The sequence below is a fragment of the Staurois parvus genome, unplaced genomic scaffold (genome assembly GCF_062004578.1).
Source record: "Staurois parvus isolate SC_StPar_1 unplaced genomic scaffold, SC_StPar_1.0 ptg000390l, whole genome shotgun sequence".
In the NCBI taxonomy this organism is placed as follows: Eukaryota; Metazoa; Chordata; class Amphibia; order Anura; family Ranidae; genus Staurois; species Staurois parvus.
The window spans coordinates 12693969-12718747 of record NW_028318186.1 but is presented as its reverse complement, the minus strand read 5'-3'; the positions used below and the strand labels follow the sequence as shown (position 1 = coordinate 12718747).

The following is a 24779-nucleotide window of genomic DNA, read 5'->3' as shown; positions in this document are numbered from 1 at the left end:
ATGGCCCCTTCCTTTTCCAACATGACTGCACAGCAGTGCACAAAGCAAGGTCCATAAAGACATTGAAAAGTGAGTTTGGGGTGAAGGAACTTGATTGACCGGCACCTCAACCCGATAGAACACCTTTGGGAGGAACTAGAGCCGAGACTGTGAGACAGGCCTTCTTGTCCGACATCAGTGCCTGACTTCACAAATGCCCTTTTAGAAGAATGACAAAACATTCCCATAGACACACTCCTAAACCTTGTGGACAGCCTTCCCAGAAGAGTTGAAGCTGTTATAGATGCAAAGGGTGGGCCAACTCAACATTGAACCCTATTGACTAAGACTGGGACGCCATTAAACTTAATTTGCATGTAAAAGCAGGCATCCCAATACTTTTGGCAATATAGTGTATATTAATGATTACAAAGATGCATTCATTTTCAGTCTTTTAGATCTGCCTGGAGTTCAGCTTTAATAGTAATTATATAACACTGGTTCTTTTGTAAATATCTTTTTTTTTCACCCCATTTAGGCATATGTTGCGTTTGATAGTGTAATGAAGCATCTTCCAGGCCCCCATCAGAAGGTGTTTGCAGACTGTGAGCATGTGAAATCTTTCATAAGGGAGGAAATTAACGCACACAGGAGATCATTGGATCCAGAGTTCCCCAGAGATTTTATAGACTGCTTCCTCATTCAGGCCAACAAGGTAAAAGATCATATACACCAAGTTGTACTACAAAGTATCTGTAAATCCTACAACAGAAAATTTTGAAATTAAAGGTGACCGTACATGGCTTGAATTTCAAGCAGAATCACCAGGAATCAAAAAATAAATTTGAGCTGTGGGTGGCTCTGTGGGCCCCATCTAGCTCAGCAAAATTAGATTTTAATACCAAAGAAGCTGGGTGAAAACATGTTGGCCCAACAATAATTGTCTCCAATCAGATACAGTATATTCTGACAGCCGCAGGTGTCTCAAACAATATTCGTCAGTGTAGATTCCTCCATCGGCACTATTTAGTGTGGATGGGGGAATCAATTGAGTGGACCTTGATCAAGCCATATAACCCAAGCGTATACAGCTAGTTTCATATAGATCTCATTGGGACTGTTCTTCAACACTAGTTTAATGTCAAGTTTTGAAGATTTTATGAAAAGATATTAAAATGAAGCTGTTTCCAAATATTTTTTCTGAAGGTCTGCCTGCTGATGAAGGAAACATCAGAACCTCTGTCAGGTTTGAGGAGCACTATTTGTAAAAATGCAGGAAAGAGAATAGAACATCCATCTGTCAATGCCAAATCAAGAACTGGAAGCAGACCTCTGCTATTCACAATCCTTTCTTCTCTAGCATACATTGATGGTCAAGAATAAAGCCTTCATCCACATGTCCGAAGCCCTCATGAAAGGAGCCATTTGGAACTTCCAAAATGTGTTGCTTCATTTATGAAATGCAACAATAAGTAGGACTAATCTGAACAAAAATCTTTGAAGAGGTAGTCTCTTCATTTCTCCTGTACTAGGTCTAAATTTTTGTGAACAGATTTCCCCTCACTTCTTCTATGGACAAAAATAAAAAAAAGTAAGGACTCCTCAGGGAAAACTTAAACAGCATTTTATAAATTGTTCCATTTCATTTTTTTTATAGAAAAGTCCACCTTTCTGATTGTGTTTCATGTAACACCCATATGTAGGTCAGAATCTGTACGTTAACACAACCCTCTTTACATAATCTAGGGATACTTCTCTCCATTAGCTCCTCTGATTTTTTTTTTAATTCTGCATAGTTGTACATAGCTCCATCTGCACATCCACATCATTTATATTCATTAAGCATCAGAGGAACAAGCAGAGCACAAGGGCAGTGACATCATCACACCTGGCAATAATCGCTTGAAAAATCCAACAGGCTGGTTGTACCCAAATCGTGCAACAACTGAATTGGGTACAATGAGCGAGCCCATAGATGGGGCAAATCTCAGACATTCTTTGCTAAGCTGGCAGAGATTCAAACCATCTTTACTCTTCTGACTGCCAGTGGCACCAGATGTCATAATAAAATAGCCTAGAAGGGGAGATTTATTTAGCTGTTTAGCATGTATGAGGGGAATCTGTTTCTTTGAGCCTGCAGGGCAATGTGTTGTCACACTGTACAAGCACCTCTGATGGAGATAACAAGTGGCTGTGCTGAAAAACCAAGCATGGTCCACCATTGTCACTATCAGAAAGCCGGTCCAGAGCAATAATGTGCAGTCAATACTAGAACAATTGTATGCATACAGGAAGTAGCACAAGGAATCTGCAGGGTACTAACAGCACTGAAATGGAAAAAAAATATGCAAAAAGGTGAAAATAGCATTTTGTGCTAAATGCCAAGGAAATATCCCCCACACCATTACACCACCACCATTAGCCTGAACCATTGATACAAAGCAGGATGGATCCATGCTTTCAGGTTTACACCAAATTCTGACCCTACCATCTGAATGTCGTAGCTGAACCAGTCTGCCCATTCTCTTCTGACCTGTGCCATCAACAAGGCATTTTCATCCACGTAACTACCGCTCACTGGATATTTTCTCTTTACCAGACCATTTTCTGTAAACCCTAGAGAGGGTTGTGCGTGAAACTCCCAGTAGATCAGCAGGTTTACTCAGACCAGCTGTCTGGCACCAACAGCCATGCTACATTCAAAGTCACTTAAATCCCCTTTCTTTCCCCATTCTGATGCTCGGTTTGTACTTCAGCAAGATGCCTAAATGCATTGAGTTTCTGCTATATGATTGACTGATTAGCAATTTGTGTTACCAAGCAATTGAACATGTGTACCTAACAAAGTGGCCAGTATTAAAAAACACAGAAAAGTTCACACAAAATGAATGTACATGCAGTTTCATTATACAAATTAGCTATATCGATTTGTTATATATAGAAAAAGGTCCCTAAATGTAATTTTGCCCACCTTCTACATCCAGCAGCTCATACGTCTACTGCTCTCATCACTTTATGCTTTCCTTTAAAGAAATCTTAAGCTTGCAGTGCACTGAGCGAATTTTGGCTGGCTCCTAATTAACTGGCTGAAATTTATATTGTGGTTGGCCCTGTTGGCACCTTCCTGCCTGATATCCTTTCATTGAAAAATCGAAGGTCCCAGGTACAAAATTGCTAGCCAAAAAGCAGCTGCATCCAACTAACAACCCCTGTTTAGGTATTTCAACAACCACCGGTTCAGGCTCTCAGAATAAAATACCGCAAAATTTGTCCATCCACAGACACGTATAGAGTGAATGGAGGAATATGTTAGATTATTTTGTTCAGGCTGAATTCTATCAGTGCATCTTTAGAAGAGTTGCAAACCACACTGATGGGAAAAGTGACCAAAAGTAAGCCTTGCACTGACTGAAATTCACAATTTTGTTTCTACGTTGCAGGAAAAAGATGTTAGTAATAGCGAATTTTGCCAGGAGAACCTGTTGGCTGCTGTGCTTGAAATGTTCCTTGGTGGGACAGAAACCACAACCAACAATCTGCAGTTCAGCCTGTTGGTGATGGTAAAACATCTGGACATCCAAGGTAAGGCTGTGACTGATTGGTGGAGAAGCAATCACACTGTGTTCAGCATCACCTGTATTCTACGTGATGGTGGCACTTTGAAGGTAAAGACTTCCAAAATCTCACCAACACCTTCCTCACTCAAACACCTTTTGTTAAATGCAGATCCAAAGATACAGATTTGTGTGACTTTTGTCTCCAGCCTGTGCATGGCTGGACATCATGCCCAGGGAATTACTTGTCTGTCTTCACCTGTCATAAAATCAGGCATACCATCATTTTCTATGACCAACACCAACTCTTAAAGGGACATTAAAATGTTTAAGTGTTTTGGCTTGGGAAAAGGAATTCTAACAGCACTAAGGGTTTACAAAATGAATAGAAAATAAGTAATTATCTTTTTAGGCACTCTATCCCTCATTGAAACCTTGGATATAGCCATACAGAGGGAAGAGGGTAGGAGTCACTACTCTGGATCATTCACTCATCTTAAAAAAGATCATTTGAGCATTCCTGATGAAGCTGTCAGTAGCCTTAGTATATTGGGGCTTCAAGAGGCACTGTAGAAATAGACTCAGTTCACTGAAAGTGCCTTATTCAGGTGTAACCTATTGGCATTCAAAGACTAACTGTCACCTGGCCCATAAAGGTCGAAGTGACAGAATCTTTGCAAAGCCCCCCCACTCCTAATACTTCCCTTGCTTGTGCTTCCTTGCCACTCATTCCTCCATCATAGCCGCTATTGAAATCATCATTTATAGAGATGAGCGAATTATTCAAAAATTCAATTCGGCTGATTCGCCGAATTCGCGGAATAAATTCGATTCGAGGCGAATATATTCGCTGCGAATTTAACTTATAAAAAGGGTGTTTCTAGGCTTCAGAGAGCCTTTATATTAGTGCAGAACACTGTACCTTTAATTTAAATTCCCTTGGAGTCTGCTGGGGAAGAGAAATAATACTGTCAGTCAGTATGACATGCAGATGAGTGCCGTCGATCTTAGAATCACCGCACACTTCACTCATTTGGGCAGTCACGGGGCCAAAACCAGAGTGTGGAGCCACAGTGTGGCGGTGGAGGCAGCAGCAATGGGAGGCCATACAGCACCCTATGACAAAATGGAACCCACCAGCAGTGTGAGGAGACCTGAAAGTGGCACATGGCAGAGTGTGGCGATGGAGACAGCAGCAATGGGAGGCCGTACAGGGACCCATGAGACACTCTGGACCTGGCAGCAGCATGAGGAGGCGGTACAGGGGCCCATGACAGATTACGGGCCTGGCAGCAGCATGCGGAGTCGGTACGGGGGCCCATGGCAGATTACGGGCCTGGCAGCAGCATGAGGAGGCGGTACAGGGGCCCATGGCAGAGTGGCGGAGCGTAAGCAGCTAAAATTGAAGGCCATACAGAGGCCTATGTTAAAAAGTCCCCCCAGCAGCAGCGTGGGGAGACGACTATCAAGAGTCCAATGGCAGAGTGGCGGAGCAGAAGCAGCTTCAATTAAAGGCCATACACAGGCCTAGGTTAAAAAGCGGAAGCCGTCAGCAGCGTGAGCAGACGACAGAGACACATGGCGCAGGGTGGCGGTGGATGCAGCAGTATTTGGAAGCCAAACACAGGCCTCGGTTAAAAAGCGGAAGCCGTCAGCAGCGTGAGCAGACGACAGAGGCACATGGCGCAGGGTGGTGGTGGAGGCAGCAGCAATGGAAGGCCATACAGCACCCTATCACAAAATGGAACCCACCAACAGTGTAAGGAGACCTGAAAGTGGCACATGGCGCAGGGTGGCGGTGGAGGCAGCAGTATTCGGAAGACATACACAGGACTAGTTTAAAAAGCGGAAGCCGTCAGCAGCGTGAGCAGACGACAGAGGCACATGGCGCAGGGTGGCGGTGGAGGCAGCAGTATTCGGAAGCCATACACAGGCCTAGGTTAAAAAGCGGAAGCCGTCAGCAGCGTGAGCAGACGACAGAGACACATGGCGCAGGGTGGCGGTGGATGCAGCAGTATTCGGAAGCCAAACACAGGCCTCGGTTAAAAAGCGGAAGCCGTCAGCAGCGTGAGCAGATGACAGAGGCACATGGCGCAGGGTGGCGGTGGAGGCAGCAGCAATGGAAGGCCATACAGCACCCTATCACAAAATGGAACCCACCAACAGTGTAAGGAGACCTGAAAGTGGCACATGGCGCAGGGTGGCGGTGGAGGCAGCAGTATTCGGAAGCCATACACAGGACTAGTTTAAAAAGCGGAAGCCGTCAGCAGCGTGAGCAGACGACAGAGGCACATGGCGCAGGGTGGCGGTGGAGGCAGCAGTATTCGGAAGCCATACACAGGCCTAGGTTAAAAAGCGGAAGCCGTCAGCAGCGTGAGCAGACGACAGAGGCACATGGCGCAGGGTGGCGGTGGAGGCAGCAGTATTCGGAAGCCATACACAGGCCTAGGTTTAAAACTGGAACCCAGCAGCGTGAGCAGACGACAAAGACGCACATGGCAGAGGATGGATCTGGCAGCAGTATGAGAAGGCGGTACAGGGGCCCGTGGCACAGTGTGGTGATGTGGGCTACAGCAACTGGATGCCAGAAAGTGGCCGATAGGGCTATATACTGCATGACTACATAGGTGGTTTTTATAGTACTTTATTTTGGCCTCCCTCTCAGCAGGTGTGAAAAAGGCCACCATTTTTGAACGGTAGCGAGGGTCCAACAAGGTGGACAGCCAAAAGTCATCCCTCTGTCTGATGGTTATTATTCGGCTGTCGCTACGCAAGCAACCGAGCATGCTATGGGCCATTTGTGCCAAGGAATGCGAGGGACTCCCTGCCTCCATCTCCACAGCATACTGCCACGGTGCGTCTGGGTCCTCTGTCTCCTCCTCCTCCTCTACCAGATGCTCCTGCTCCTCCACTCCTGTCCGCTGAGTGGAAAAACCACCCATTTCACTCAATAATTCCTGAGCACCAATGTCCTCCTCTACCTCCTCCTCTTCTTCCTGTCCTGCCCCCACAGGGGTCATGTGGCATTGAGATCTGTGCGCCACGTCTACCGCACCCTGACCAGCCATTGTTAACAGCATTTGTTCCAGGACGTGCAACAGAGGAATGACGTCGTTCATCCCATAGTCCTGCCGACTCACGAATAGCGTGGCCTCCTCAAAGGGCCTGAGCAAGCGGCAGGTGTCACGCATGAGCTGCCAATGGCTGACATCGAAGTTACACAGGGGAGTACCTTTATCCGCTTGTAACATCAGGAAATCGGTGATGGCCTTTCGCTGTTCGTAAAGGCGGTCTAACATATGTAGGGTTGAATTCCACCTTGTTGCAACGTCGCAGATCAGGCGATGCTGTGGAATTCTGTTCTGCCGCTGCAGCTCAAGGAGGGTGTGCTTTGCGGTGTAGGAATGGCTGAAATGCATGCAAAGTTTACGTGACATTTTAAGGATGTCTTGCAGTGGGATGGTGGATTTTAGGAACCGCTTGACAACCAGATTGAACACGTGAGCCATGCATGGCGCATGGCACAACCTTCCTTGACGCAGAGCAGACACCATGTTCTTTCCGTTGTCGGTCAACATAGTTCCGATTTTCAGTTTGCGCGGAGACAGCCATCTGTCGATTTCTCTGTTCATTACACTCAGAAGTTCCTCCCCTGTGTGACTACGTTCGCCAAGGCATACCAGGTGCAGCACAGCGTGACACCGTTGCGCCCTGCACATGTGATATGCCGGTCGGGTAATGGGACTTGGCACGGGGGTGGCGGCTGAGGACACGGCGGAAGAAGAGGTGGTAGAGGCGGACATGTTTGCTGGACCAAGGACGTGCAAACGTGGAGGCAAAAGCGTCGTGACCTGTCCAAGTTGCTGGTGCGGCTGTGCCGGCACCACGTTCACCCAGTGGGCCGTAAATGACATGTACTGTCCCTGACCGTAGTTACAGCTCCACACGTCGGCGCTGCCGTGCACTTTGGCAGAGACCGACATGCTCAAAGACTGGCCCACCCTCTCTTCTACATGTGAATGCAGGGCTGGCACTGCCTTTTTGGCGAAGAAATGCCGGCTTGGCACTCTCCACCGCGGCTCGGCACAAGCCATCATTTCTCGGAAAGGTGCTGAGTCCACCACTTGGAAAGGGAGAGACTGCAGCACCAGCAACTTGGACAGGAGGACGTTCAGCTTCTGCACCGTCGGGTGCGTGCTCGCAAACTGTTGTCTCTTGGAAACGGATTCCAAGAAAGACTGCTGACGGAATCCGTGAAGAGGAGTAGCAGGAGAAGGAGCATCTGAACGAGCGGAAGATGCCAACGAGCGACAACTCCCCTCAGCAGAGGTGTTGGAGCCTTGACTGGCTGATAGAGGGCGATTGACGTCGGGTGACGGAGCAAGTAACGGAGCGGGTGATGGAGCGAGGGCTGGGGCAGGCAGAACCGTCGTATCTTTATCACGGTTTTCCCAGGCCACCGAATGGCGACGCTGCATATGCTGATGCAACGCTGTAGTCCCAACATGGGCCCCCTGGCCACGCTTGACTTTCTGGCCACATAGTCGACATACGGCTACGTTTACTTCCTCGGGCGGCTTGACGAAAAATTGCCACACCGCCGAGTAGGAAACTTTGCCCCCGCTACTCCTCACTGGCTGACTGCTACTTCCTCCGTGCACACCGGCACCACTACTGGCCGTGGTGGTAGGCTGCAGTGGAGCTGGTGCTCTACTCCGTGGCCGTTTGCCTCCACTGACACTGCTGCGACCCTGCTGCCTCCTGGGCAACCCACCGACTGTTTTGCTCGCTGCCAAGCTGGCACCCTCTTCTCCTGATGATGCAGAAGCAATAGCCTGATGACGACGAGGCTGCCAAGTGCGATCAGCCTCATCATCATCAATTAGGGTCTCCGCGTCACTACTAGCCCCCTCGGCTGCGTGTGGGTCAGGAGACAGACCTGTCTCTAGACCGGCTACCGAGCCACTCTCCTCGCCAGTACTTCTTCGCCTGGCTGCTGAAGAGGCGGATGTCTCCCCCCGTTCATGACCGCCCTCTGTTAGCTCTTCCTCACTGTACAGTGGGGCTGAGCCCACAGCATGCGATACTTCGCTTGGTGAGGGAACACCAAAGGACAGGGGCAGGTCGAGGACACGTGATTTCAGTGGGCTTGCTCCCGGGCCATGCCAACTAACGGTTGTGTCTGACGTACCCACCGACCGTTGGCTGTAGGTGTCAGAGGTGACCTGGGAAGAGGAAGACGACTGAGTCAACCAATCGATGACGGCAGGGTTGTCGGTGGAGACACGACCGCTGGATGACACCGGGAGCACTGGCCTCTGGCTGCGACTAGTGCTGCCTCGACCCCTTCCTCTGCTGCCACGTCTGCTCGCTCCTGAAACATTGCCTCCTCTGCCACTCCTCTGCGTGTTGTCTGACATACTCTTTAATTCAATAAGCACCCCAAAAATAAAACCGGATTTAACTCTTTGAACGTACAATAGTGGTTGTGAAGCAGAAAGTCAGTTTATTTAGCACAATCGGTCAATTGCAGCTTGCCGTTGGCTGTAAACTGTACGTTTATGTCACTGGAATGCACTAATCACCCAAAAAATAATACCGCCAGCCGGCGTGTAAATGGATTTAACTCTTTGAACGTACAATAGTGGTTGTGAAGCAGAAAGTCAGTTTATTTAGCACAATCGGTCAATTGCAGCTTGCCGTTGGCTGGAAACTGTACGTTTATGTCACTGGAATGCACTAATCACCCAAAAAATATTACCGCCACCCGGCGTGTAAATGGATCTAACTCTTTGAACGTACAATAGTGGTTGTGAAGCAGAAAGTCAGTTTATTGTACACAATTGGTCAATTGCAGCTTGCCGTTGGCTGGAAACTGTACGTTTGTGTCACTGGAATGCACTAATCACCCAAAAAATAATACCGCCAGCCGGCGTGTAAATGGATTTAACTCTTTGAACGTACAATAGTGGTTGTGAAGCAGAAAGTCAGTTTATTTTGCACAATCGGCAAACTGCAGCACCAACTGTGCACGACAGCCACCAAAAAAAAAAAGGGTGTATGTCACTTTAAATTTTCGATTCTTTGATAGCTGTGGCCCTAAGTAACAATTCTGTGTCCCTGAGTAACGATTCTGTGTCCCTGAGTAACGATTCTGTGTCCCTGAGTAACGATTCTGTGTCCCTGAGTAACGATTCTGTGGCCCTAAAGTCTCTGTGGCCCTAACTCTGTCCCTTTATACAGACAGGTCTGTCTCTCTTGAATGACCGGAGGCTAATGGAGAATTCTAAGATGGCCGCGATTTATAGCTCCACCATTACACAGTGCTGGCTGGCTGGCTGCTGATTGGCTAATGCGATCACATGTCATGAATGAATGCATTATGGGTCAGCGCGCCTTGTCTGCGCGCCTTCCCAGAGATCCCCACTCCGTCGTCACACATGTCGCCGCCATTTTTGGGAAAATTCGATTCGTGCATCCGAAGTTTGCTAATCTTCGGATTCGTAGCGAATCGAATTTTTCCAAATCTTCGGAACGAATTCCACTTCGTCATGTTCGATTCGCTCATCTCTAATCATTTATGGTGAATAGTGATATGATATGCAATGCTTTTTGCAGATGAGCCCTGTCATAGGAAAGGAGGCCACATGATCCCCCGTACTTGGAAGTGTAGGGTAGTGTTGTTTCATTGCTAGAGGATGAAGCAGCAGGTGAGTGCTTTCAACGTGAGTATAAGTGGGTTCCCTGTGCTGAAACACTGTCACTTTGCATCTCATGAGTAAGGTGACAGAGTCTTTTTTTTTATATGACAGTTTACTTAAGATATTTTACAGACAAAGAAGAGCAAGGTAAATAGTACACAAAACATCATAAATATGGTAACCAAGGATGAGTAGATGTACAATTTGGCAACCAAAGCAAAGAGGGAGTAAGAGAGGAGAGGAAAGCATAGGCAAAAGACAAGATGCATGGTTGTTCCATGATGGGGCAGAGATTCAGGTACACACCCAGGGAGAAAATCAGGGTAAGTAAGTTTGCTTGAGTGAAAGTCCTACTGCATGCCCAATACTAGGGTGTGTATGCAGAGGGAAGACAAGTCCATAAAAACATTGTTGGGACTTGGTGGAGAAAGAGTAGGGGGTGAGTAGAGGTGGGGACAATTTGGGGGTAGAAGGGAAAGGTAAGAACTAGAATAAAGGGAGAGAGGGGAGGATGTGAGCATGCCAGCTGTATGGTACCCAATGCGAGGAAAAGGCAAACTCAGAATCCAATGCAGTTTCACAGTATTGTATTTAGTTGACTGCAGTTCCAAAAATAAAACTTTCACTTGTAGAGCACAGAAGTGAGCAGTAGCAGCTTTGTTTTACACAAGAGCAGTATCTCTTGAAGTAACAGGGCCAACAGCACTCAGTAACAGTTTCAGTGATACTAGTAACAGGTTCAGTAACTCTCAGTAACAAGTTCAGTAACTCTCAGTAACAGGATCAGTAATACTCAGTAACAGGTTCAGTAACCCTCAGTAGTAGACTCAGTAATATTCAGTAACCGGTAAAGCAACCACTCCACACAGGCACAGTGTTGGTCCCAGACGAATGCTACACAGTCCTTAAGGCACAGGAGTGGTGGAGCAATATAGCTAAGCTGACTGATACCAGAAGTTTGTAGTCCAGTGTAGTTTTACATTGGTTTATCCTCAACACAGTGGATCACAACACAATCTGAGTTGATCTTACTTCGGCAGCTTCTATAGGAGTGGTAGTGGCCTGGCAGGTAACTAACACAAGTGGCAGTTTCCAATTAGCCTAAAGCAAGTGGTGGCAGCTTTTCTGGAGATCAATGCTGACTATAGGACGCTTGCAGTGTCCCCTGCTCCGTCTCTTCTCGCACTGGAAATTTTCCTGGCTATGTCCTCTGTCCTTGCCAGATAGGTTCCTCTCCCTACATTAACCACTTACAAAATGGGCACTGAACTTGGCAGGGCACTACTGTTTATTAGCACTGCCCTCAACCAAGATGGCAGCAGAAGATCACTGGGAGTTGCAGTACCCAAATCAGATTGTTGCCTCTCCTGTGATACCTATGGAGGCTGCAGGAGAACATCATTCCCCATAGGAATTTACTCCATCCCCAAGGTGGCAAGGCATTACATGCTGGGTGGAGTTTGAACTACACCTGTGAGGTGTCCAGCCCTGAAAGTTCATGCATTAGAAACTCTACAAAAAATTATTCTTCAAATTCTTGTTTAAAGAGGTCTCAAAGTTCCAACATGGTGTTAAATATGTCTAAGGTGTTATGAATTTTGGCCAATAAGTGCTCCATTAATTGCACATCCCCAGTGAAATTAAGTAGTTTGCTCTTTCAGGGTGAGTAGGTAAGTTTCTAAAGCTTCACCATTAGGCATTTTACTATGGTCAGAATGTGGACTATGAGTTGTGCCTTCTAGGTGACCAATTTGGGAGAGGAACCCCAAGGAGATAGTATAGTGGGTCAAGAGGCAGTAGGTTTTCTCTGAGTTTGCAAACTCAGGTACTCCATTTCTGAAATTGCACTGCTAGGCACTGTAGTGTCATCTTAGGTTCCACATAATGATTACGGGGTAAAGTAGTGTCATGCATGATGTAATGATTCAGGGAACCTTGCTCAGTACAGCATACTAGGCATTATATCATTGAGTGAATGTATTTTATTTGTGTGATTGGAACTCTCTTGTTATGTGGTGTATTCGTGCACTATGTTGCAGTACATAGGAGACAGTATGACAAAGTATGTGTTTTTCATAGATTTTATATACAGTATATATAAAGTATATTTTTTAACAAAAAAATGTTACAATAGTGGAGCATATCCAAAAAACACAAGTTAGAAGTTAAAGGGTACATCGAGTGGAGATGCTTAGAGTTTAATATCAGCGAGATACAATCTTATAAGAACTTGTACAGGGAGCATATAAAACTATCACTTTATTCAACCAAGTATTTTTAAATGCCATCCAAACCAGACGTAGTTGGAAAGGGACAACATCAGTGAAAATTTTAAAGTGGTTTTCAGAAAACTAATGTACATAAACACTAACTGTACTTTATTTTACTAAACGGCCATTGTTGAGCTCAGCTCCAGTACTCATGAGATGATATCATCAGTCTGTTGCAGGCTGGATGAAGTATTTCCTCAGTTTCCTCTCCACCAGTGTTCAGACTGCGCATTGTAACTTTGTAACAACTCACAAAGTGAGAGGCTACACAGTTATTTTGTGTTGGATATTTGTGAACGCAGTCAAGAACTGCACAGACCTCATGATTTGGATAATTGTGTCATCTCTGAGCTGGCATCTCAATCCAGAAAGTATATGGTGATTATGGATGATGCTTGAACAAAAATAACTCAGCCCTTCTAGAGGGGAATTAGCAAAGTGGTGATCAAACCATCACACCAAGCCTTTATGTCAGTTCACGATTCAAGTAATTTTCCAGTGAAGTTTTTTATTATGATAAGCAAATCGGTTAGCAAATTAGGCAAATTGCATTTTTCCTGCCAAATATCTGCATGCAAATTTGTATATAATCCTACAATTCACAAATCACAATTTCAGGAATTCTGAAACTGTATGATGTTCTTAATATCAGGGGAATCTGCATTCAACTATTCATACAAATTAAAAAAGGATATTGGTCTATTTTTATATTCAATAAAAACAAAAAAAATTTTACAGAAAATTGTGGATAAATTACAACTGTTCATTTTTATAAATTTCCTTTATGATTAAACTTTGGTATGTTTTATTTTTTCCTTAGAGAGGATACAGGAGGAGATAGATACAGTCATTGGGATGGACAGACTGCCCAGCATGGCTGACCGCTTTCAGATGCCGTATACCAATGCTGTCATCCATGAGTTAATGAGATATATAGACATTTCCCCAATAGGGCTTCCCCGTATAGTGACTGAAGACACCAACTTCCGAGGCTTCACCCTCCCCAAGGTGAGAACCATCTGGGCACTTTTTTAGATGAATGTTCAGGCCAGTTTGGCTGGATATTGGTTTATAGAGGTCAAAAGTATTAGAACTAAGAAAAAAATCAATTGTTTCTGCCATATAAACCTAATAACAAGAACATTTGAGCAACATAGCATATAATCACAATCCAAACCAAATTGACTCACTTGGTCGGATTCTCCTCTTGGGTTAAGGTTTAAGGAGGGCAGGGTGCCCACCTTTTCTTTCTGGTCTCTGACCATGTTTTAAAATCAAGAAACGTTGATCATGGCAACAAACACGTGGAATTAAGTCTCACCATTTGTGCCTCTTATGGAACTGGCATTCTCTGGGTTTTCTCCATTTGTCACAGGGACCTCACTGTCTGATAGGAACCGTTTGCCCCTAGTTTACTGCAGTAAAGTGTCCCCACTGGTGTTTTAAAGAAATAGTAAAGAAATAGTAAAAGTAGCTGGTATATCATTTGTAGCTGCAGCCAGTCTGCAAATCTCTGATATGATTGTTTTGTTTAGGTAGCCCAACCACTTGTAGCAAACTGTGCCTCCTTTCTCAGGAACTGCACACATACATGAGACCAGCAAAGTCTACCTACTGTATAATTGCAATTTCACCTTGTGTGAATTCTTCCTTTAAAAGTGGAACCCAAGGGTCTCGCTATGTAACTCCCTTGTTCAGTCATCTCTTCTTGAAAAATACTCCTCTGAGATTATGATTTGAGGAGTGCAGGGCGCCTACCTTTACTTTCTGGTCTCTGGTCACATTTTTGTTCATCGGGTTGTAGGATAGAAGCAGATGTTTCTCACAATCAATCACAATTGATGTTTATGCTGGGAAATGTTTTAACACTCATTTGAATGGCTTGTTTAGCCCAACTCAATGGAAGGCATTCCCAAGAATGTAAACCCTTTTGCTTAATCTAGTCCCCATAACATCAAAGGCAGGGGCATAGGGTATTTCTTTTCATGGTAGGGTACAGCACTGAAGGATACAAGTGCCAGCATACCATACATGCTATGACTGGCAAGATAAGCTACAGTGCCACAATGCAATGGGAGTAACAGCTGCATACTGGAGTATCATTTTCACTATCACAAAATTTCTCACTTCCCTCACAGAGGGAAGATCCCTGCTGGAAGGAAACCCCACTGTCCTGTTCCCGGTAGCTCGTTTCCACTCCCACAATCTACTGGGAGGTGTGCTTAGCCTAAACTGGCCCAACCATGTTTTTTTCGGTACCATGTACATGTAGCACTACCCCTTAGGAGTCGCTGAGTTTTGAGTCCCCCTAGCTACACCTGAGGGGCACTACATACGTCATAGATTAGCTATGCCGTCCTTTCTATTGGCAAAAAGCATTGTGACCTCCTTTTACCTTAATCAAACATCACCACTAATCAATCAGTTCTGTGACTATCATCAGTAGACATGTGCATTCATCTGTGGATTCCATTGAAAAAGGATTACATAGTCAGGTCAGAGTACATGGCAGTCATGGGGATAGAATTGTTACCCTGGTCACTGACAGTGTCAGCAGCAAACTAGTGCCTTGCTGCTGCACCATGAAAAATCTGGGGGTGGGGTGGGATTAGGACCCTTTTGTCTTCATCCCCCAGTATCTGTGCCACAGCATACACATTCTGTTGTGAGTTGCACAACAGAAAGTGAGAAGGAAGCACATACAGTGTTGAGATATAAATTGTCCGTAAGTACGGCAATCACGGTGAAATATTGTGAAGTGATCCAATAGGGAATCCACCACCTCTGTTAGATGTACATTCACCAGACATCTACTGGTAAACAGCATGTGAGTGAACCCCTGAAGATGTGCATGCACACAAAATGCATCGGATGGAGCCGCACTTGCTGACGTCACGCCGCCGTTGCTGAAAGTTGGAACGGCAGCCATCTTGTGAGCTATTCCTCATAGGAGAGGGTCCACCTGCATTTTTTGCCCTTGGCTGAGCATCCCTTGCAGAGGCTTCATTGTTGTTACCTGTACCCAGATGAGATGTGCTTACATGCTGTTTACCAGTAGATGTCTTGTGAGTGTATGTGACGGGAGTGACTTTTGGGGGTGGGGGGACCTCTGTATCATCTCCCCAAATCATTATGTTTAACCCACCCTGTGCCTGTTTAAGGGGTACAGGGTGTGTATGTGAATGTCTGAGTCTTGTGTATAGTGTGTGTTCCTTTGTCTAGGCCACATGGCTGTCCATTGTCTGTTTGCCATGTGCTCCCCCCCATTGTGCTGTGTCTTCCTGTCCAGCCAACTATTATGGGATGTACTGTTTGTGTATTGGTGTGGGGGTTGGTCAATGTCCTTTACCATGTGTTTCATCCCATTGTTCTGTGTCTGGGTGGGATGGGGCGGGCTGATGATGTATTTCCTGTTCCTGGTTGTGTTTCCCCGCCCTCTGTATAAAACATGTTGTTTTAAAAATAAAATGTGTAAAATAAAGAGTTGTTGGCTTCCTGTATTATGAAGAGCTGGGTATTGTCTTTTTCCTGAGGGATTTCAAGGTTTGGTCCGTGGATGGTGTTCGGACAGGGGAAGTTGTGCTATAACGGAAAAACTCAGTGCGGTCTGGGTTCCGGTTCCGTTACAGTGTACATCTGACAGAGGTGGTGGATTCCCTATTGGATCACTTCACAATATTTCACCGTGACTGCCGTACTTATATCCTTACGGACAATTTATAGCTCTTACTCCACTGATATTTCATGGACTTTATATAGTCTCACTGCACTTTACTGTTTCACATTTATTGAATGATTTATTGAATATTTTTTGTATTTGATTTTTATATGCTGCACTTGACTGTTCCACTAAAATGTATTTATTTTTTTTTTCTTCTTTGCTATATGTCAGATTGACTCTGAACTTTATTTTCACTATAATATTATTCACTTATTTTAGCACTGCACTTTCTATATATTTATCCATAAGGAGTTGTTACCTATACCTTAGTGCTAGCTGCTTTATAGTTCCTGCGCTTGCCTACACTTGATATTTATAAGTGTTGAGATATGTCTGGAAAGATATTTATCCAGGTCTTCTTATAACTAGTAGTAGTTAGTCACATTCCACTGGACTTGTGTAATGCTGAAGACACTTCACTGCTTATCCAAGTAAGAATCAGTAGCATATTAACCACTTGAGCTCCTGAGGATTTACCCCCCTTAATGACCAGGCCTCTTTTTGCTACTCGGCGCTGCACTAATTCAACTGATAATTGCGCGGTCATGCAATGCTGCACCCAAACGAAATTTACGTCCTTTTTTTCACACAAATAGAGCTTTCTTTCGGTGTAATTTGATCACCTGTGCGCTTTTTATTTTTCACACTATAAACAAAAAAAGGCCAAAAATTTTGAAGAAAAACAATATTTTTTATTTTCAGCTATAAAAAATATATAGTAAACTCAAAGTTGGTTATAAATTTAGGCCAAAATGTATTCTGCTCCATGTTTTTGGTAAAAAAAATCCCAATAAGTGTATGTTGATTGCTTTTTGTGGAAGTTATAGCGTCTACAAACTATGGTATAAATACTGCAATTTACGCCATTTTTTTGCTGTACAGCGCTGCGCTAGTTTAATGGACAATTGCGCGGTCATGCAATATGGTACATAAATTAAATTTACATCCTTTTTTCCCCACAAATTGAGCTTTCTTTCGGTGGTATTTGATCGCCTGTGCGGTTTTTATTTTTTGCGCTATAAAAAAAAAAGGCTGACAATTTTGAGGAAAAAAAAATAATATTTTGGACTTTTTGCTATAAAACATGTCCAGCAAAAAAGAAATTCAAAAATCAAATTTAGTCATAAATTTCTGCCAAAATGTATTCTGCGACATGTCTTTGCTAAAAAACAACCCAATACGTGTAAATTAATTGGTTTACGTGAAAGTTATAGCGTTTACAAATGGCGGGAAAGATACTGGGATTTTTAGGTTTTTTTTTTATACTAATAATGGTGGCGATCAGCGAATTATGGCGGCGATCAGGGACTTATGGAAGTGACCAGCGACTTATGGTGGGACTGCGGGACTGCGGCGGACATTTTGACATTGGGGGGTACTGACTTGGGGTCACTGACATCCCCAAAAACACTAATACAGTGATCAGTGCAAAAAAAAAAAACTGACACTGTACTAATGGCAATGGGGAGGAAGGGGTTAACTTTATTTTTCAGGGAAGGGTTATAGGAGTGAGGGGAGTGTTTACTAGGGGGCGGGGGTGTGTACTGGGAGGGACAAGGCTGATCGAGAAAGAGAAACTGTTCTTTCTCGATCAGCTCATCCTCGAGCTGAGAAGGAAGTGACAGACAGCGCAGCTACTGCAGACCCGGGGACTGACATCTGCGGCGGTGATCTGCGGGACAAATAGGGGGCGGCGGCGCGCCTCGCGCGCGCCCCCTATTTGTTTACAAAACACACGTCTTAAAACGTGGTTTTGCCTGTGAGTGCCGCCCTGCCGCCGTATATGTACAGTGGCTGGGTGGCATGCGGTTAACTTGGGCAAATATTTTGAATCCAGTCACTATGGATTACCATAAACATCCAACATCTGATTTGCTTTAAAAAAACACACACATATATATATGTATATTTCCACTGCATATTATGACATGTCATAAATAGAGTTGACCTTTTCAAGTTTCCATGAATATATTTCTAATTCTGGTTTATTGAAAAAATATGCTTTATTTTATGTGAAATCTAAAAAAACAAAATACTTTCTCATGATACATTCCACCCTGTACTGTGACACAATGCATGAATACACTACAATAGAATACAGTTTCCACTCATACGATAAATACATTCACTCAATGGTATGATGCCCAACGTGATGTGTGAAGCAAAGTTCCTCAAAACCATCATGTCATACATAATGGCGCTTACCCCAAAATTATTGTGTGGTCCCTAAGGTACCACCAAAATACCAAGCAGGGCGATGTCAGACATGCAGTGCTTGAGTTAGACCCCTGTCCCCCGCACTTCCTACATGGCACTGCAACAAAACCAAAGCATGCAACATTCCAACATTACAATAGACATCCAGTAAGCAATAGATGTGATGGGGGACTGGAAAGGGGATAGGAAAGCAGAATCAGAGAGGGGAAAGACTTCACAGGCCCAAAGTTTTATTGAAAGGATAAGGACATAAAAGGAAATGTTGGGGAAGGGGAAATTTTCTTCAGACATACTCTTCCACTTTGAAGTCCATCAGATTTTAGTCTCTGAGCAGACTGTGAACCAGTCTGTGATATTCCTCAATGGACATCCTCTCCAGCTGGTGGATGAGGTGCTTTCTGGCATACTTAAAGCATCCTTAAAGCAACACATGACCCTCCAGGTGCCATCAATGTCCTCCTGATAAAATGTCTCACAGAATAGTCAGTTCAGCACTTCAAAGTGTGTGATAGCTGTCTGTAGAACAAAGTCTCTGAGTTCTGGTTCCAGGTTCTGAGCAAAGGGGCACTCCCAGTAAACATGCAGAGCAGTTTCCTCCTGGATGATGCTAAAAGGACAGTGATTGTATCTGCCCAGGTTTCTGACATGTATAACTGTACTAACTGGTAACCTCCCTTGGATCTCCATCAATGCCAGATCCTTGTACCTGTTGGTAAGTCTCTTTGAAGAAACATTCTTCCAGACCACCTTGCAAGTGGCTGAATTTAGACCTGGAACAGACTGCACAGTCTTGGCTCTGATCAATTTGTAAATATTCTCTGGCTTCCACAAGTCTGGCTTGACTCCATGTAGCCTCCTTGATAAACTTAAAAGTATCCTAGTACCAAGGAGTGACCCAGTTGTAGGGGATGGAACTGTTCCATTTGTCCCATCTGAGGGAACTCCAGAGGGGCAGTAGGAAAAAGCGAAACATTGAGTTTCCACAAGAGTCCATTCTTCTGTCCTGTGGATGCGGTTGCAGGCAAAGAACACCCTCATTTGTGTAGCGATGTTGGACTAGCCCTCACTGCTTTTGAGGGACTCTTTCAACAAGGCTGCCCTTTTCACTCTGTTCATATTGAAATCCAAGATGAAGTAAAGCACCGCCCTGGTGATTACCTTGCAGGTGTTGACCCAGGGGGGGCAGAACTGTGCGAGGTACTACAACACAGAAAGAATCTTGCTGTGGAGTACCAATGTCTTTCCTTTGATGGTAAGTTCTCTGAGGCTCCATATTCTAACCTTCTGCTTCATCTTTGACAGTCTGTATGCCCAAGAGGTCAGGGCTGCACCCTCAGCTCCAAATCAGAATACCAGAATTTTGATGACATCCATCTTGTTACAGACTTTTATTGTTCACATTTGATCTTGCTAACATTGTGAAAGGCTGATAGTCCCAAAGCTATCTGGTTGCAGTTTGGAGTTTGAAGGGTTAATTGCATAATTAACCTAACCCCATGACAATCGCTCTCAGGCTGCTGGCACATAGATTGTGGTCCTGCGAGCTGGAAAAACTGTGTAGGGTGCAGCTGACAGTTGCATTGTGATGCAAGTGACAGCACAGTGTGAGGTTGGCTGGTCTTTTGTCACGAGTTGGTGAGAAAGGCACAGCGTTCGTCACACCCCAGTCTTCCTCTAATCTACTGCAGTCAAGTGTCCCCATGGGTGTGTTTAAGAAAAAGAAAAAAAATAGCTTCTAACATACAACTACAGAAGATGTCACTTTACTGCAGTATACTTCCTAACCAGCAACACAAATGATTACAGGTATCTCAAAGGTGGTGGAACAGATAATACCAAGTATTTTAATAGCAGTGGAACAGAGAATGCCATGTATTTCAAAGGTGGTGGGATAGATAATGCTAAGTATCTCAACGGTGGTGGCAGGGGTGGACTGACAACTCATGGGGCCCCTGTGTCCTTGCCCAAACTCAAAAAAGCCTATGAAAAAGGTACCAGGGGCATCTCATGGGGCCCCCTACTGACACCGGGCCCTCGGGCAGTACCCGAGTTTCCAAATGGTCAGTCCGCCCTGGATGGTGGGACAGATGATGCCAGGAATTATACATGGGTGATGGGAATGATGATATATCATGCCAAGTAATTAGTAGGTGATAGGATAGTGGGTGATTAATGATGCCAAGTAACTCATAGGTAGAAGGACATAGGATAAGAAATGAATCCAAATACCTCACAGAGAGCTGGACACATGATGATGGATGTTGCTAATTATCTCAAAAGTGAGGGGACAGATGATGACAAATGATGCACATGAGGATCAAAAGACTTTTTTTTAAATACACACTTGATGGAAAACACTGAATTCAGGAAAAAAAACTATGTGCTGAAAGAGGGATCCGACAGCTTACCTCTTGGCCACTAAACAATGAAGCTCAACAGCATGTGCTGAAATTCAACAGCATTGACTGAAATTAAGAATGGCTAAACTTGACTGACTCAACGCAGCATTGCACAATGTCTGCTGCATTGTGCCATCTAGGCACTTCTTTTAGGGAAACCTAAACTACCATAGTAGTACACTGAAGACTCTAAAGGAATACATACAGTCATGGCCGAAATTGTTGGCACCCTTGATATTTTTCCTGAAAATCAAGTATTTCACACAAAAAAGGTATTGCATTAACACATGTTTTGCTATACACATGTTTATTCCCTTTGTATGTATTGGAACAAATATAAAACAGAGGCAGAAAAGCAAATATGACATAATGTCACACAAAACCCCAAAAATGGGCTGGACAAAAGTATTGGCACCCTTAACTTAATATTTGGTTGCACACCCTTTGGAAAACATAACTGAAATCAGTCGCTTCCTATAACCATCAATAAGCTTCTGACACCTCTCACCCGGAATTTTGGACCACTCTTCCTTTGCAAACAGCTCCAGGTCTCTCTTATTGGAAGGACACCTTTTCCCAACAGCAATTTTAAGATCTCTCCACAGGTGTTCAATGGGATTTAGATCTGGGCTCATTGCTGGCCACTTCAGAACTCTCCAGCGCTTCTTTGCCATCCATTTCTGAGTGCTTTTTGACGTATGTTTGGGGTCATTGTCCTGCTGGAAGACCCAGGATCTTGGACGCAAACCCAGCTTTCTGACACTGGGCCCTACAGTGCGACCCAAAATCCTTTGGTAATCCTCAGATTTCATGATGCCTTGCACACAGTCAAGGCACCCAGTGCCAGAGGCAGCAAAACAACCCCAAAACATCATTGAACCTCCACCATATTTTACCGTAGGTACTGTGTTTTGTTCTTTGTAGGCCTCATTCCGTTTTCGGTAAACAGTAGAATGATGTGCTTTACCGAAAAGCTCTATCTTGGTCTCATCTGTCCACAAGACGTTTTCCCAGAAGGCTTTTGGCTTACTCAAGTACATTTTGGCAAACTGTAGTCTTGCTTTTTTATGTCTCTGTGTCAGCAGTGGGGTCCTCCTGGGTCTCCTGCCATAGCGTTTCATTTCATTTAAATGTCGACGGATAGTTCGCGCTGACACTGATGCTCCCTGAGCCTGCAGGACAGCTTGAATGTCTTTGGAACATGTTTGGGGCTGCTTATCCACCATCCGGACTATTCTGCGTTGCAATCTTTCATCAATTTTCCTCATCCGTCCACGACCAGGGAGATTAGCTACAGTGCCATGGGTTGCAAACTTCTTGATAATGTTGCGCACTGTGGACAAAGGCAAATCTAGTTCTCTGGAGATGGACTTGTAACCTTGAGATTGTTGATATTTTGCCACAATTTTGGTTCTCAGGTCCTCAGACAGTTCTCGTCTCCTCTTTCTGTTGTCCATGCTTAGTGTGGCACAGACAGACACACAATGCAAAGGTTAAGTGAACGTCTCTCCTTTTTATCTGCTTTCAGGTGTGATTTCTATATTGCCCACACCTGTTACTTGCCCCAGGTGAGTTTACAGGAGCATCACATGCTTGTAACATTCTTATTTATCCGCAGTTGTGAAAGGGTGCCAATACTTTTGTCCAGCCCATTTTTGGAGGTTTGTGTGACATTATGTCGAATTTGCTTTCTTTCCTCCCTTTTTTTGTTTTGTCCCAATACACACAAAGGGAATAAACATGTGTATAGCAAAACATGTGTTAATGCAATACGTTTCGTGAGAAATACATGATTTCCTGGAGAAATATCAAGGGTGCCAACAATTTCGGCCATGACTGTATATATTAAAATTTTAGTTGTTAATTGCACTATAAGGGTAGCGAGTTTATTTCCAAAATCCAGATCTAATGCTGGTCCCATTATGTGAAAATGATCTGTTGAGTGGGATGTTTCTAAATATTGCATGTGCCGTAACAGTCTTACTGTGTTACAGGGGACCACCGTATTTCCTCTCCTTAGTTCTGCTCTGTCAGACCCAGAGTACTGGAAGTCTCCCTATGACTTTAATCCAGAGAATTTCCTGGATGAAAATGGAAAGTTCTGTCCACAGGAAGCTCTTATACCTTTCTCCGCAGGTAAGAAACAGAGAGAAAAACAATCATAGTGGCTTCTTCTGCCTTGTAATGTGACCATGTGATATCTTCTTTCTGCTGCTCTCTGGTTGTTCCAGGGAAGAGGATCTGCCCAGGGGAAGGTTTGGCTCGGATGGAGATCTTCCTTTTCCTCACTGCTCTGCTCCAAAAATTGTCCTTCCAACCTGCAAACCCCACGGACACGTTCAACCTGGAGGTGCTTCGACGTGCTTTCCATAAACAGGGTCTCGCGTACAATCTGAGAGCCATTCCCAGGACAAAAAAAATGTATGAACATACCAAACAAGGACCGGAAGACATACTCCAGTGAAAAAGGAAGATTCTTCTTTCCAGAACTTATAATGATCACTTGATTCTGTAGGCATCTCACATGCTTTACCTGAAAGACTGAGATTCCCATTATCTCAGAATACATTTTTTTCCCTAGACGTCTTATAACTTTCTCCTGACACCACTTTGTACTTACTTTGTCTATGCCAGACGCTACAGCTTCAGTGTTGGTGGTGATAGGTCAAATGGAGTCTGATCATTGCTGTCATGTCAACTGCCTGACTTCACACAATATTTCCTAAAAGTGTGTGAGCTCAGGCAGATAAGGGGGCAGAAAAAAAATTACACTTCAAGTGATCACTAACACTCAAGCCATAGTGCTGGAGTCAGTCAAGGTAAGTAAATATTTCATAAGTAAGTGCGCAGCTTTAAAAACTCTTCATAAGCAGATTTTTGCATAAGCCCAGTCATGACTGCTTCCTTCCCAGCTAGGATGTTGTGTGTCTATCACCCCTGCCCTCAATCAATAATCATATTCCAGAGTCCAGTAAAGGCAGTGAAATTTTAGCTGGTGTGCCGGGGATATATTGCAAAATGTACAGGTGTTTGCAGGTTTAAGCATCACTTTAGCAAAATGTATTTTAATAAATAAATATAATAAATTATCTTTGTTTGAAAAATTTTTTGGGATGTTTGTTTAATGTTTGAATGGTTAGTGGGGTAAAATCAATTGAACATTTTCAACAATAGCAATGAGAAAAGTCTAAAGAGAAGGATGGAAAAATTTCCTCAAAGAAAATTCTAATTGTGAATGTCGTTTCAGTTCAGGAGAAACAGTACATATTGTAATGCTTATGTTCTAGGCTCTAAGGTAAGCTGGCCTTACACTTACAGAATTTAGATAATTTGATTTTCTTTCCAAAATCACTCCACTTCGGAATACCTCCCGCGGCATTATTGTGTTCTGCAGAAAACCTTCCTGGCTGACAGAACACAGTGATTACTGAGAGTTAAAGCTGAACATGTAAAATGTTTTATGAATGATTTTATTCTGGGGGAAACTACTGGGATGCAGCAAAGGTTACCAAGTACCTTACTCAATTTTGTTATGTCTGTGCTGCCATTGGTCCCATGAGAAGTGCAGATGAATCACTCTTAAATAGTAATGCTTGGTTTAAACTTGCCGTTGGTGTGCAATACAAACAAGCAGTTGAGATGTTTTTAGTGCCCCTCTTAGGTTGCAAAATTATTCCTCCTGTTGCATTTAACTGAATGAGACCACGCAGCATCCATCCCACAACCATGTGCAATGTACATGATTTTGGCACAATGGTGCAGGTTTTTAGGGGTTAAAACATATGGTGAGGAGGTTACATAATGCATCCTCAGTACCTGTCAAATGTCTTCTAAAAAGTAATCAACTGTGGGTCACTCTTCAGAGGGCGATACATGCTTAAATGAACCCTAACTCCACTTTGTAGAGAAAAAACAATTCCCTTTGGGTTATCACTGTA

The 24779-nt window shown here is 44.2% G+C and overlaps 1 protein-coding gene across 2 annotated transcripts in view; it reads left to right on the top strand.

Moving 5' to 3' along the window:
* The window catches only part of LOC149455704 (cytochrome P450 2A4-like), a 62900-nt gene extending 38970 nt beyond the window's left edge, over window positions 1-23930 (top strand). For both annotated transcript variants that reach the window (XM_089686103.1, XM_089686102.1), the window contains exons 6-10: window positions 518-694; window positions 3420-3561; window positions 13325-13512; window positions 22836-22977; window positions 23073-23930. In XM_089686103.1, the coding sequence (XP_089542229.1) occupies window positions 518-694; window positions 3420-3561; window positions 13325-13512; window positions 22836-22977; window positions 23073-23305 (882 nt within the window). In that variant the 3' untranslated portion in view covers window positions 23306-23930. The remainder of the gene's footprint in view (window positions 1-517; window positions 695-3419; window positions 3562-13324; window positions 13513-22835; window positions 22978-23072) is intronic.
* Window positions 23931-24779: the final 849 nt, after the last annotated feature.